Raw genomic sequence first — 15216 nt, forward strand, 5'->3', positions numbered from 1 at the left:
AGAAGAAGGTGTGGGGATGGAACCCCGGAGCCCGAGCGGCGGGTCCGGAGGGTGTTCCCGGGGGTCCAGAGGGCCGTTCCCGGGGTCCGAGGGCTCTGGCCGGGGGTGCGGGGGCTGTTCCCGGGGGTCCAGAGGGCTGTTCCCGGGGGTCCGGAGGCTGTTCCCGGGGGTCCAGAGGGCTGTTCCCGGGGGTCTGGAGGCCGTTCCGGGGGTCCGGAGGCTGTTCCCGGGGGTGTGGAGGCTGTTCCCGGGGTGTCCGGAGGCTGTTCCGGGGGTCAGAAGGGCCGTTCCCGGGGGTCCGGAGGACGCGAGGGGCTCCGGGCTCCCCCGGCCCTGAGGGGGCTCAGGGGGCGGGGCTTGGGCTCGGGGCGTGGCCTCTTCGGGGAGGGCGGGGCCGGGGCGGGGCTCGCGCGCCCTCGCCATTGGCCGCCGCCTGTTGCCAGCCGGGGTCACGTTGCGACGCCAGCGGGTTCCCCGCAGCCCATTGGGCGCTCCGGGCTCGGCGTCACTCGGGGCGCGGGCGGGGATTGGCGGGGGCCGCGGGAGGGCGGGGCCAGGGCGGCCGCCGCAGCCGGCGCGGAGGGCGGCGGGGCCGGGAGCGCAGGTACCGGGCCGAGGGGCTCGGGGGAACGGGGCCGGGAGCGCAGGGACCGGGGCTCGGGGGACTGGGAGCGCAGGGACCGGGCGGGGAGCGCAGGTACCGGGGCTCGGGGGACCGGGAGCGCAGGTACCGGGCGGGGAGCGCAGGGACCGGGGCCAGGAGTGCAGGTACCGGAGGGGGAGCGCAGGTACCGGGCCGGGGGGGCTCGGGCGGCCGGGCCGGCACCGCAGCCCTGCCCTACTCCGCGCCCGGCGGTGGCCGCGTCCCGAGCCCGGGCCGAGGCGGGCGGGCCGCTGTTCCGGGGGCCCGGGAGCCGTGACAGCCCGGCCGGTGTGCCCGGCGTGTGACGCCGCCCGTGCTCGGGAGCCGGAGCCGCAGCGCGGGGCTCGGGGCCTGTCCCGCGGAGCCGCTGCCGCCGCTGCGGGCTGCGCCGGGTCCTCCGAGCGCCTGAGCCGCGGCCCTTCCCCTCGGGCGGGGCCGGGCCGGGCTGGCACCGTCCCCCGGGAGTGTCGCGCACGGACAGCGCCGGAGGGCTGGGGGAGGTTCGTTCCTCAGGCTCCTTTGGCCCGGGCTGAAGCCGTTACCGGGAGCAGGCTCCGCCGCCGGCGGGCTGCCGTGCTTTGCTCTGCTCTCGGAGCGCTCTGGTGCCGTTCGTGCCCCCCGGGCTCTGTGCACGGGCACGCTGCCCCGTGGAGCCGGGTACAGAGCTCTCCGGGAGAACGGGCTCAGTGTCACAGCTCAGCTGCGCTTGTGTGTTGGAGCACCAGCTGCCTTCTTCCTGGTGTGAGCTTGGAGTTTGTGACGGACTTTCCATAAACTGGTGCCCTGTAAGGCTCTGTCTCATTTAGGACAGTTTTCCTGAGCCAACTCTCTGTGACAGAGGCCAGAACTGCTGTTTTGTCGGATTTGTCCGAGGGATGAGCCTGTGACTCGTGTACAGGAGGATGAGTGTGACACGGGAGGTGTTTTTGTCACGGTCTCAAACATGGTCTCCTGTTGTATGAGCGTGTCCTCGATCTGGGGGGGGAGACCAAGATTAAAACCTGAAAAGCTGTCCGGCCGCCTTGGAGGCTCCTGTGTGCACTCAGTACCCACAGAAATAGTGCCACCAAGGTGTGGGGCGGCACGTGGGGTGACACGTCTGTGCTGTGTGTGCCGCTGCCCTGAGCAGAGTTCAGGCTGCTCTGTGTGACTCATGCTCCGGGAGGGAGCTGTGCAGAGCTGGGATTTTACAGGCAGGCAGGTGGGGTGTCACTCAAGTCAGGGGTGATGGTGGCGAACTGGAAGTGTCAGGGTTATCCAGAGTTCTGCTTGTTTGTCTTCAGTGCAGTGTGCAGGGATGGGACTGTCCTGCCCTGGTTTGTGTGATGATCTGTCAGTGAGGACGTGCTTCTCATCCCACCCCGTGCCCTTTATTTGCTTATCCCCAAGGGACTGTTTCTGTCCCTCTCTCAACCATTCCTGTCACCAGCCTTCCTTTTTCCTGGGACTCTCATTCTCTTGCTCCACTCTCCTTCCAGCAAGCGTTTATCTCTGTGTTTCTCCCTTCTGACACAGTTTCTAGCACTTTCTTGACCTTTCTCCAGGCCCCTGTTGAGAATGCCTGTGGTGCTGCTGTGGTTGTCCAGCTGGGATGGCTGTGGCTTGTCCCCTTTGTCCCCCTGCTCGTGGGGACACCCAGCCCCTCTTGGCTGCCGCTCACACGTGCGCAGAGTAATCCTTGGAACAGCTGGACCTGAGTCTTGGCTTTCCAAGTGTTTGAATGCTTTTCTGCATCTCCACAGGGTTATGCAGGGACTGTTTGAAAGGCTGGAAGGACCCTGTTTTCCAGGCGCAGTTGAGGCTGTGACGGTGTGTCACCCTTCAGAAACGAGCTTGAAGGGAAAGGAGCTGGGACTCTAAAACCGCTTTGTCACGTGCACTGTGGCAGTGAATTTAATAACTCCAGTTGAGGATAGAAGGTCTAACTACCCCCAGGCACGTGCTGGGGAGCGTTGTGGGCAGCCTGCATCAGTAAGGAGGTCTTAACTTTGCCAGGAGCAGACCAGGTGGCACAGGAAGGAGCCAAGCGTGAGCCTGATGTGTGTTCATGGACACTGAATGCCAGCTGTAGATCTGGGGCTGCCTGTGCAGGGTTAGCTAATTAGCACCACTGGCAGTCTTTTAAGTGAAAACAGAAAGAAGACACTGGAACTAATGTTCCTTGTTTTGGATGTGTTTGACTGCTCTTTTTTTTGGCTGTGGATTGCAGGAGGCTGCAGGGTGAGGTCACCCCGTGCCGGACGCCAAGAGGGCCGTGCAGATGAGCAGGACTACAATGTATTGACTGTGAGCAGCTTCCAACACAGCTCTTGCCTTCATGGATGCTGGGAGAGGGCCTTTCCCCTTCTGGGTGATTGATGCTGGCCTGCATCAAGCAAGTGTCGGACATGATCTTTCCCTGGGAGGAAGTTAGTAGGTTTTTTGGAACAGCATGACCAGAATCAAGATAAAATGCATCCAGCACAAGCTGGGCAAGCTGAGGCTGGGTATGTGCTCTGAGATTCTGTTAGTCCTGACTCTGTTAGTCCTGAGGTCCTCAGGATGTGACTTTGTAATAGTTCTGCAGGCAGAGGCACAAAGCAAAATGTGCATTTTGCAACTTTTAAAATTATTGTTTAAAATATCCTGGCTTTTCACACTAAAAAACACAGGAACTTTTCTTAGAAGATGAAGGGAGGAATCAGGCATCCTTAACTGTAAACTACTGTTTTTTCCTCACTTGACTTTGACACAGCTTTGGATATTTGGAGATTTCAGAGTTTCTGTTTCCGAACTGGTTTTCCCCCTGCAGATTAAAGTTTGAGCTGGTGTGTCTCTGGTTAACTTGTGCTTCTGCCTGCTCTGAGCTCACACCCTTCCCACTAGAGGGAAACGGTCTGGGTTGCTGGCGCTTGTCCCCATGAAGCACACTGAGCACACCTCAGTGAGTGATGCCTGAGCACGCAGTGTCTGTGGGGTCCAGGACAGGCCATGGGGCACCTTTCTGGCAAGGAAATGAGCACAGCCCCAAACCAGCCTGAAGGGTAGGCAAGTGCCTCCACGGAGTTCATGTACAGTAGGTTTCTCCAGTGGTAAAACAGCAGATTAATCTGTGCTGAGGCACATTTGTGGCTTATCAAGACAGTTCATGTCATGCAGGTGAGTAGCACCTCCCTAGGCCTGGTCTGGGTGTCTGCCCAGCTCCCACTGCAGCTCCCGTTCCCCAGGAGCTCCTGTCGCGCTCGCTCCTGTCGCGCTCGCTCCATGTCTTTGTGCCCTGCTTGCTGGGATTGCACCAGCTCAGCTCTAATTCATCAGCAGCACAGCAGCAACACAGCCCTGCTGGGAGAGGTGTTTTGGGAGGGTACTCAGGTGCTTGTCCTGCCTGGTGAAAGTGGGGAAGTCACTACTGGGCTTCTTACGGATTTGTACACCTTTCCTGGTGTGGAATGTGCCTCTCCTGCTGTGCAGTTACAGCCTGTGACAGCCCCAAGCACTGGTGGTAAAGTCCTGAAGGCAGGGACTGATCCCTGTGTGTTCCTCAGTGAAGGGAGCAGCCTGACAGCAGCTGTCCTGACCTGCAGCTCTTCCTATCCAGCTTTGCAAATGCCTTCCTTGACCCAGGCCTCTCTCGGACGAACAGTGTTACAGTTTGGAATCTCATTTGTCCCCAGTTTCAATTAAAATAGACATTTGTAAGTTTTCTTCCAAATTTCATGTAGCAATTATGACTAAACTTTTCAATTCCTGATAGAACCCGAGATGATTATGTGTGATTAACCTCAAGGACAGAGGTGCTGTAGCTGCTCTTGTAGTTTTAATCAGTTGTCATGAAATCAGTGATAGACTGAAGGAAATGTTCCCCTCCTGTTCCCAAAAAAAGGGAACAAGGGGCAGGGAGCAGCACTGGCTTGGCAAATATAAGTACAAACAAATCAAACCTACTATCTAAAGCACTTCTCTGCGAAAAGGGGAATGCACCAAGCTCATGCAGTCTTGGCTTTAACACCAATTCCTTTTAAGCTTTGAGAGCCTTAGTCCTGTTTCAACTGAAAGCTGCTTGGGGTTAGATTTGAAAATGGTGGGAGGGAAAACTACAGTTCTGGACTGTTCTTGACTTATTTCCTCCCAGTTTTTCTTGTACTTCCCTGCAGACAAATCAGTCGAGGTCTCTGTCCAGAAGAACTAGAAATGCAGCCTAAGCAAAACACTGCAAACTGAGCTGGAGACATTGCAGCAGGGACACCAACTGTGAAGTTTCACTTAAGGACTGAGCAGGGAACTTGTAAGGAGTGGGCAGAAGGGAGACACTGGTGCAGTTGGCTGGGAGCAGTGAATCCTCTTTGGCTGAGCACGGGGGTGCTCTCAGCTGGTGCCCACCTTGGAGCTCTCCAGAGCGGCGTGGTGGGTCACAGCTGCCTGTGGTGCTGCCTTTGCTGGAAAACTCCTTGAAGTGTGAGTGTGCTGAAGGGATCTGTAATATAGGTAGGCTGAAAAACGTCAATAGTCAAGTTAAACTCCAGATGAGATGTCTGTTGGGAGCTGAGTGTGCTGCCTGGTTTCGAGGGTGGTTGCTCTGAGGGGCAGTGAGCAGGGCTGCTGCATGCTGGCCGTTTGTTCCAGCTCCAGTTTTTCTCCAGGCAGAGCATTGTTATTTGTACAACAGAGTAAGTGGTGCTTTATTAAACCCAGGGGGAAGACACTGAGGAAAATGCAAGTTCTTTCTGCCATGGGATTCCCGACCCTGAAATAATACTTTGCATCCTCCTGGGTCTTGGCCTCTGAGGGGCTGGTCGGCCCCGTGGTGTGTGGGCACTGCAGTCTCCATCTGGTGCATGTGGAACTGCTACACTAAAATTCTGGTTCCTGGTGGACCTCCCAGAGCTGGAAAATCCATTTCTTCTGACTAAACTGAAACTGCCTGGCAAGTGGCTGGCAGGACTGGGGAGCCCTTGAGCTTTGGCCTTGCTGCAGAGCTGCCTCTCCCTGAGGAGGAGCTGGCTGCAGCGACAGCGCTGGGAAGCACAAGTGTCTTTGTGTTGCTGCTGCTGCTGGTGTTTCAGTAGAGGCTGTGGGTGTAAGATGTGAGAGGCCATGTGGCTCTGGTGTCTCCAGCAGGGCAAGGATGTGCTTGTGTCTGCTGGGCTGGCTGTTGTCCCTGCTGGTGGGTAGCACCCTGCAAGCCGTGCTTGGTGGCACGATAACCCATTTTCCCCCCCGCACTGATTCATGATTTCAGTAAAACTTTCAAACCTTACTGATGCATCTTTCTTTCCCTTCACACAGAGAGTGATAAAATGCAGAGGGAGGTGGGTGCTGTGTCTGTGTAGCTGCATTATATAGTGAGTTGTGCTGCTATTCACCTCTAAAAGCTGATGCCTTTTGAAGTCCTCAGAGGAGCCGCAGGTGTTTCTCATGTCCCAGCTGGTTTTCAGTTGTTTCCTTATGAAACTTGTATTAACATGGCTGAATTTTGTTTGGAGATACCCTCTGCAAAGAATTTTCTTCTAGAGTTGCAATTCAGATTTCCAGATGTTGGTAATTAAAGTGCAGTAAACTTTCCTTTCATATGGCCTTGTGGCAGATAAAGACTCTTGGAAGATCTGAGATAACTTTGTTCATTTTGGCATTCCAGCTGTAATGCGCAGCCTGATCTTTCCCAAGCACAGCAAGAAAAAAATCATCCTTTAGGCTTCTCCTTTTTATACTGATTTTTTTTTTCTGAGCATGTGAGTTTGAACCCGTTTCTTTTTGAATATTGAGTAACTTTGTTATATATGAGGCAACAATCTTCTAGAAGAAAATTTGATTGAAAAAAAGTGGGGTGAACCCCATGACAGGTCAAACTCAGGGGTGATGGGAGCCCTGTTGTGCCCACACAGGACCCATCCCAATCAGGGTTCCCTCCTGCTGGATCTTTGCCAGCCCATGGTTTTCCAGTGCTGCAAGATGTGGAGATGAAGTGAAGCTACTGCAGATGTCGATCTAACATGCTGAGTTTTGGAGAGGAGGGATGTGCATGGATGCAGGCTTTGGAAAACAAGTTATTGATCACTGAGACTCGCTGCAGTATTTTTTTAGCAATGGGGAATAGCAGTCAGATCCTGGCAGTGTGTCTCTTTGGAAAAAAATGGAAGAGTGTCTCTTCTTCTGTGTCTGGAAAACAAACCCATTTACCATCAGACCATAATAATAATCAAGACTTCAGAGAGCTTCTAGAATATGTCTAGATAGTGGGTTGGTGTAGAGAGGCTGTGATTGTCTGTCCCCAGCAGCAGCCAGTGAGTGAAGTGCTGAGTTGTGGCACTGGGACAGTGGGGGGGCAGCCGAGCCGAGTCACTGCCTGTGTACAAATGGGACAAAGGCAGGAGTCAAGAAACGCTGCATCCTCCAAGCCTGTGACCTCCTCCTGGGTGTTACAGGGTTAGACTGGGAGCACGTTGTGAGCACTGTAAACAGCCCCAGGGATGAGGCAGGTCAGGCTCTGTGCAAGCTCGGGGCTTCACCTCGCTCAGCCTCGAGCTTTGCCTGTTAAAGGTGTAGGAGGAGGTTCCTGGTGTGAAGCTTTCTCAGAAGGTTCACAAGCTCCCAGGATGTTGTCCCTTGATTATTTTGTTCTCATGCTTTTTTGGGCTTTGTTTTGAGCCCATGGTCAGGGCCGTCCCCTGGCTCTCTGATCCACAGCACTGCTCTGCTGGCACTGTCTGAAGTGCAAGTTAAGGCTGAAGTTTTTACAGCACCTCCTTTAGCTGCAATGGCCAACCAGATGTTGCAGGGAGGGCAGGAAATTGAGAAGCTGCTGGGAAGTGAAATGCTTTCCTGTGTGCTATTTACCAAATTTTAAAATGCTTTAGAAGCTGTTGTGTGGCATCAGATCTTATTTTAAGTGTTGGGTTATATGCCATAAAATGCTGTCTCACTTTTCTCACTGAACAGGGCTCCCTGCACCCTGACTTTAGGACTGCTGTGCTCAGGTGACTTCTGAGCATAGGACTGAGGAGATATCTTCATGAGCCCTGGGTGATGGGCGAGTTGCTGATGGGTCAAGCACGGGCAGATCCTGTGCTGGCTTTCTGGGTGCTTTTAAGGTGTTCCATAGCAGACCTGCAGGGTAACTTTGGGGAGTCAGCTGATATATAAAATCATGTACTTTTAATAAAGAAGAAAATAATGCTGTGGTTTTCAACTCTCAGCAAGAGAGTATGTTTAAACAAACAAAACTGAAAACAAAGCCCTGCAGCAATTTGGGACTGGTTCTTGGGGTTTTTTAGTTGTTTTGGTTTTTTTTTTTCTTTAGATTAATCCACTTATGCAGCCTCTCAACAGTAGCAGGGAGCACTTCAGGCCACTCATGGCATCCCACTCGTGTATCTCTGGTGGCAGTGTCTCAGATGTTCAGTGTGCATTAGCTGGGTGAGACAGGGTGTGTGGGAGCAGGTGCTTAAATGTGTGAAGAAAGCAGTTCTTTGTGTCTCCCTTGAGATGTGATCAGATGGTTGTAGGGCTCAGGATTTGAGAAATGCTGTTTTTGTGGTGAAAAGGAAAGCACTGATGTTTGGAAATGCCCTTTAGCACCTGAAAATGTTTGGCTCACTGGTGGCATTTTCAGGATCATATGATGAGAAAACTCAGTGTCTGTGTGCCCAAACTGGCTAAAAGGGCTTTGGAAAGCAGCCTGGATGGCCTTGCACCCAGGATCAAACATCAGCTCACGTGAGCAGCAGTCGGAGCACTGATGTGCAGTCGGTGAGTGGGTTACGTGCTAAATTGAAAAAAACCAAGTCATTGTGTACAGATGGGTGGGTTACATTGGCAACACAACTTGTTTATCTCTGGTGGCACCGTTGGTGAGGTGCCAGGTCTTGGTTACAGTGATCAGGGAGATGGGTTGCTCAGGAGCAGACCCCGCTGGCAGGGTTGTGTGTCGAGTGGAGATGCCTGGGGAAGCCAATCTGTTCAGGAGCTGAACTGTACGTACTGCACCTGGAGAAGGTGGAGCTGGTTCTAGTTCCAGTTTGCTCTGGATCCAGTCAAAGGCTCAGAATTGCTCCAGGGTTTTACATGGATTGGGATATTCACCAGTGGACAGGCCGGGAGCAGCAGGAGCCACGACCAGTCCCCGGAACTGCCACTGATTGACTGCAGCCTTTCCTCTTGTCTTTCTCACCTTGACTGTGCTTCTCCCGTTGTGGTTTTGATCCAGGTGTTCACCTGGTCTGCTGTGGTTGCCCTGTATGGGAGAAATAACTGTTTCATCCATCTGCAAAGTCTAAATATGGAGAACAGAGCTGGGGGACCCCTTAGCTCCTTGACTCCTGCTCATTCTTGCTGGGCACGTCTCCTGTGTGGAGGGCACTGGTCCAGCCTGATCTCTGCAGTCTTTGGAGGGAGTTTTGCCCCCCAGTTGCCCTTTGGATGATATAAACTGGATTGCATATGTTGTTGCAGTGCCTGAGCACGGATGAGGGGGAATCTCTTGCTGGCCATGGAGCAGGATCCCACCCCAACACCCTGGTCTCTGCCTTGGAGCAGCGATGGAGCACCAGCTGCTCTTTGAGGAACTGGCTCATTTTGCTGCATGGGTTTGAGTTTTGGAGTCCTGGTGCAGAACTCCTTCTTCTGAGCCAACTTTCCACAAACAGGGTTTGTTTTTCTTCAGTTTGGGTAATACTTACAAACTCAGCCCTTTATATCCTGGGTCTGCTCAGAAGCTGAGGATACAAAATGTTGTTGAGAAGAGACTTCTGATTATTTGATCATGTCTAACTGTGGCAGTAGAGGAGATACAGATAATAAACCTACTGTCTTGAAGATTTTTTCTTTTTTTTTTTTTTTTAATGTGAATAAAATGTATCCCCAAAGTACGGGCTCAGAAATCCCAGGTGCTTAGAGAAAACCAGTGTGTGGTTCAAACCAGCTGTTTGGGTCTTGTTTCTCTCTCCAGGATTTTGACATTTCTGCAGTAAATGGAGCTTGGGAAGGGTCTGGAGCACAAGTCTGATGAGGGGCGGCTAAGGGAGCTGAGGGGTTCAGAGGGGACCTTCTCGCTGTTTAAAACTCCCTGAAAGGAGGGTGCAGCCAAGTGGGGATCAGTAACTTCTCCCAGTTAACGGGTGACAGGATGAGAGAAAATGATCTCAAACTCTGCTGGGGAGGTTTAGATTGAAAGAATTTCTTCATAGAAAGGGTGGTCATGCACTGGCACAGCCTCCTAGGGCAGTGGTGGAGTTGCCATCTCTTGAGGGATTTCAAAGATGTGTGGATGTGGCACCTGGGGACATGGGCTAGTGGTGGCCTTGGCAGTGCTGGGGGAACGGTTGGACTTGGTGATCTTAGAGGGCTTTTCCAACCTGAACGATTCTGTGAACACTGGGTTTGGGTTGGATGAGCTGTTGACAGCTGGGAGGGAAGGCTGTGTGCTGATGAGCTGATCCTTTGGGGAGGCAGGCTCGGGACTGACTTGGCTGTACACTGCGGTTCATGTTCCGCTGGGTATGAACTAGAGCCCCAGTGCACTGCAGATGTTACCTCTGGATTTCAGTCACTTCTTCTCGAACTGTATCCATGAAAACCCTGCTGCTTTTCCTTTGTATTTGCTGAATGGCACGAGTCAGATGTTAGAGCAGTGACTTCAGGTTCTACCCTGGGCTGAACCTCAACCAGGAAACGCCAAATAACCCGTAAGAGAAACCCGCGTGTTTCCTGAAGAAAAGCAGGGTGGCCATTCCCTTCCAGCCTGAGCAGGGCTGCCAGGGCAAGGCCATGGGGCTGCCTGTGTCTGTCAGATGTGGAGCACAAAGAGCCTCAGTATAAACACTCCCAGGACACAGGCAGTGAGGGCAGTTTTATTCCAATATGCAAAATGGACCTTTTTCCTCTGGACTTAGAAATAAACAACGTTTTGGCCGAACAAATGGAACAGATCTTTTTATTAAAAACATATATCTTTTCATGCCTGAGTCAGTAAGAGGTTGTGAAAACTGAAATAACTCCTTAAGTTGTAGAACAGCTGACTTAAGTCATTCCAATAGCATTTGTCATCTTGGGTTTTGCTCCTTAAAGTTGGAATGTTTGTAGCCTTTTTTTTTAAAGAGGAGAGCAATAAGAAAAGTGGCTCTAACCCAGTGTGCTCTTTGCACAGATGGAGAGAGAGGCTGAATCTGTGAAGTTAATTTTTAAGTTGATGAAAATATTCACATTTGTTTGGATGGGGATTGACCTGCCCGCAAGCTCAAGCTTATTCCTGTTCAGGGAGGAAGGATTACGGATAGTTATCAAGAGCAGCTTTAATAAAGAGATTAGAAAGTCTTCCATTAGAAATTATAAAATATTCTGTAAAATGAGGGGTTGCTACCAAAGTCGGAATCTGGTGCTGAGACACCACTGAAGGGCTCTCTCCCCTTGAACATGTGTACATGAAGGAAGCCATCCTGACAGATGAAGCCCTCAGTTGTGTGAGAGCTGCTTGATTTCTAAGACATGAGAAAACACTTGTGCTTACCCAAATCAGTGTGTTCAGGGCTGCAAGGGTCACATTCTTGTATTGGCTTTTTGTTTTCTTCTTCTGTAGTGTGGCCAAGCCTCCAACCAGGAACAAGCCCTTATTTTCTTTAGCTATTTTAGTTTGATTTTGGCTTAGTTAAACCTGACAAAACCGTAGTTTCATGGGAATGTTTGACTTCTGTTGTGCACAGACATCTCTAAACAAAAAACCCTTTCCTTGGATGGGATGGTCGAGGTTGGTTTGGCTGCTCCTACCTCCAGGAGACAGCGACTGCAGATTCCCCCCTCCTGAATTTAACAAGCCTAATTATTTTCATATATCTTCTTTGGGATTGGAGTTATTTTATTTCAGGCTTTTTTTTTCCTCCCACAGACCTTTTATCTTTTTCATTACTTTCATTTGAACTTCTTTTGTGGATCTATTTCTTCCTTGAAATCCAGCCACCAGGATGAGACAGCATTCCAGCTCTGCTCCCAGCAGTGCTGGTGCTCAGGGATTACTGTGCGTGCCTTACATAAGGCAGTCCTGTTTACAGACCCAGGGATTTTGGTTTTACCAGCAGTACGATGTTGTTGGCTCGTGTTCAGCTTGTGACTCACTGTAACCCCAGCCCTTCATTTCTGCACAGCTGCCTCTCAGGGAGCTGGCTAAAGACAATGGGGGAAAACGGGATTTTTCTGAATCTGCGGAGCATTCCTGTCTTTGGGGATGAGGTACCCCCTGCCAGGGAGGAACTCTGCTGTTGCTGGCAGCTTGGGCGAGCTGCTGCCTCCCTCAAAGGCAGAGAGCTCTCCTGTTCACCTGTGGCTCATCACAGCCAGCTCCTGGTTTGCTGTGTTGGGCTTTTCTCTGCACCTTCTTCCTGATTCTTGCCTTTGCTGTTTGATCCATGTGTTCTCTTTGCTGGGTAAATCACAGAAGTGCTGAAAATACTCTGGTGTGCTTTGCTGTTTGCGTGGGGCTCTTGTGGCAGCTGTGATTGGTCTGAGCAGTTGGAAGGGAAAGGAGACGAGCTGGCCTGCTGCCCTTCCCAGAGAGCTCAGGGAGCACTTGCAGAGCTTTTGGGAGGCTCAGCCCCACACGTTCCGTGTTGGGACACACCACAGGGCTTGTGGAAACGGAAGTGTGTGCACTTCTGTAAAGAAATTAAAAAAAGGAAAATCGAAGATGGGGTGGGGGAGCCCTTTGGGCTTGGACAGACTTTCAGGTGCTCAGAAAGCTCCTGAATGCAGCTGAGAAGTGCCTCCCTGAACCGAGCCATGCGAACGGCTTCAGGTGCCTGTTCGGGTGAAACTTTGCTGCGTTTACAGAGAGCATGAATAAAAGTTTTCAGGACAGCTCTAGCCAGAACAGCACAGGTTTTTGGGGCTTCTGGTTGCCTTCTCCATCTCTGCATTGGCACATTTGGCTTGAAAGGCTTCGTCAGGTTAAAGGGTGGGTGCCAGGAATTCTCTCCGAGAAAGGTAAATTTGCAATTCTGATGGTAAGTTATGTAAGTAGAACATTTGGAGTCTTAATTTTATGGTAAGGCAGCCTCACAAAGCCTATTAAAGGGGACAGCAGACTGACAAGCCCCGTGGCTGCCGGGGCCCTGGGGTGCTGCCAGCCCTGGGAGGGTGGTGCGGGGCCGGGCTCTGTGGGCTGCTGGCTCTGACTGCACTGCCATCCCTGCAGGTCTCCCCGGTGCCGGTCCCGGGACAGAGGGGCTGGAGCTGCCATGACGACGGGCGACTGCTGCCACCTCCCTGGCTCCCTGTGCGACTGCCCGGGCAGCGCTGCCCTCTCCAAGTCGGTGGAGGACTCGGACATGGGCCGCCCGCAGTACATCACCCAGGTCACCGCCAAGGACGGGCGGCTCCTCTCCACTGTCATCAAGGCGCTGGGCGCCCAGAGGTGAGGCTGCTGCAGGGACAGGCTCGGCGTGGCCACGGCTGTTCTCCTCTGTTTTGGTGGCTCCAGGGGCAGAGGGAGGCAGTGAAGTCTTGTTTTATGAAGGAGTTTGTTGAGGGGGCTAATGCTGAGTGTGAATCCCTGCGAGTGGCTGCTCCCCTGGCCTGTGCTGCGTGCAGAGCTCACGCGGTCCCGGGTGCCGGTGGGCTGGGAGTTGTGTGTTCATTGAAGCCCCAGAGCTGAGGCTGCTCTGGGTGGAGGTGGCAGGGTGGCCTCTCTCTGTGTGCTGCTGCCAGGTCCTCGTGGGGCAGCGGTGAGGGTGGTGCCTTGCTCGGAGGGCAGTGTGGTTGTTCATGGAGGAGACTGAAAGGCTGGAAGAGGAGCACAGCCCCTGTTCCAGGAAAGTCCACGGAGTAAAGGTGTGGTGTTGATCTGCAGCCCCAGGGATGGGAGGGTGTTTGTGTTGCAGGAACTACAGCATCCAGTTGTTGCTACAGGGAACACGTGGCAGCTTCGCTGGTTCAGACACCTCCTGATGTGACTTCTTGTCGTGTATTTTGAGCAGCTTCCAGAGCAGAGGACACTTGGCACTATTGTTCAGTCCAGCTAGTGAGGACTATCACATTTCACGTTCACAAATCCTGTCTGAACAGCTGTTATTTTTTTCAGTAATGTGGCCAGACGTTGCTGAAGTGTGAGAGTGGTGACTGCAGGCGTGGGGGAAGGATGCAGGGAAGCTGGATGAGAGTGGAGGCAAACAGAACTGCTGCAACCAGCAAACCTGGAGCAGGCCAATGAAAATGTGAGGGGAACTGGGCTTGCTCTCTGGCAGCAGACAGGCTGTGCAAGAAGTTGTTCAAACCCTTAGAACTTGTGGAGGTGTAATGATTGTGTGGGAAAACTGCCTGGGAGCACAGGTTAAGAGACCTTTCGGTGGTAGTGGGTTTCAGTCCCTTCCCTGTCACCAGCACTTAGCACAGAGAAGCTGGGAGCAGTGTGGCTACACTGGAATGTTGGATTAGTGATGTGGTCTCTACAGCCTGCTGGGAAACTGTCTGAGAGTGCATCGTGTGGGAGTGTGACGGGGCCCCCACCCCCTCCGGATAGGAAGGAAGGAAAATGAAGTCTGATAAGAGGTTTTTTTTCACGCCACTGTCAGCAAATTTTTTCATTCTGGATTGTTTATTGGTTATATTAATGTGTTGGAAATACGAAACTTCTCAAACAGGAACAGAACAGATGAAATATCTCACAGATGCTTTTCTTAGGAAATAACAGATGAATGAGAGCATTGGAGGCTCGGAGGGGTTGTCTGTCCCTGTCACTTATGCTCTGTGTGCAGGCTGCACTTTGGTTGTTCTGGTACAGTACTTTATGTCAATAAATGTTACAGAATCATCAAATAATTCAAATTGGAAGGCAATTCCATAGGATTCTGGTCCAGGCTCCTTTCAGAGGAAGAATGCTCAGAGCTCTTTCCAAGGCAGTTTCCAGGATCTCTGAGGATAGAGTTCCCACCAGCTCCCCAGGCTCCTGGTGAAGGCATTGTCCTGGCTGAGGAAGTTCCCCAAATAAAAGGCATGTGAAAAGGAGGAGAGAACGTGGTTGGTGGTTCTCCAGTGATTTTGACAGAGAGAAGGGGATGGTGCCGTGGGTGTACATTGCTTCACAGCTCTAATTATGAGTAAAGGTCCAATTAAAAGTGGTAGAGATGTCCTGTGGTGCATCAAGACAGGAGTCTTGCTTTTCCCTTAGCCAGCTGATGTGCACTTCCTTGCTGGCTCTTCCCTTTCCTTCATGTCCCACCAGCCTTTTTCCCCAGTGTGCTCCTTTCCCTTGAATTGTGCTTCCATGTCTCACTCTTGCTTTCTGTGCAAACTAATGGAAGTGTCCCTGCTGCTTCTGAAGATTGCTAAGTGCTTGCTCTTACTGTTGTGTAGCAATCCCACAAACTTCTGCAGTCAGGTGGGGGTTTTTGAGCTCAGAATAATAGTGGAGTGTGAACTGTGAGGTGAGCTCAGTGTGGCTTTTGTTCTGGCAGCTACACATGGAAAAAGGTGACAGCTGATTTCAAGAAATAAAGAAATAAAGATGTTCCTTTCTCAGCCTCTCTCCCACCCCCAAATCTGGGCAGATACGGGTGTGAGAGAACAGTTGTGTGAAAGAAAGAGCTCGTTGGAAAGTGCAGAGACACTAATGA

General features: G+C 52.2%; 1 protein-coding gene across 2 annotated transcripts in view; it reads left to right on the forward strand.

Moving 5' to 3' along the window:
* The first annotated feature begins 561 nt into the window (after positions 1–561).
* The window catches only part of MARCHF2 (membrane associated ring-CH-type finger 2), a 28996-nt gene continuing 14341 nt past the window's right edge, over positions 562–15216 (forward strand). The window contains exons 1-2 of one of the 2 annotated variants that reach the window (XM_050321168.1): positions 562–604; positions 12801–13019. In XM_050321168.1, the coding sequence (XP_050177125.1) occupies positions 12844–13019 (176 nt within the window). In that variant the 5' untranslated portion in view covers positions 562–604; positions 12801–12843. Of the gene's footprint in view, positions 605–2888; positions 3130–12800; positions 13020–15216 lie in introns of those variants that run through there. The other variant, XM_050321167.1, reaches the window with a different exon arrangement.

Source organism: Myiozetetes cayanensis, unplaced genomic scaffold, assembly GCF_022539395.1.
Source record: "Myiozetetes cayanensis isolate MyiCay16 unplaced genomic scaffold, myiCay2020 scf26, whole genome shotgun sequence".
Classification (NCBI taxonomy): domain Eukaryota; kingdom Metazoa; phylum Chordata; class Aves; order Passeriformes; family Tyrannidae; genus Myiozetetes; species Myiozetetes cayanensis.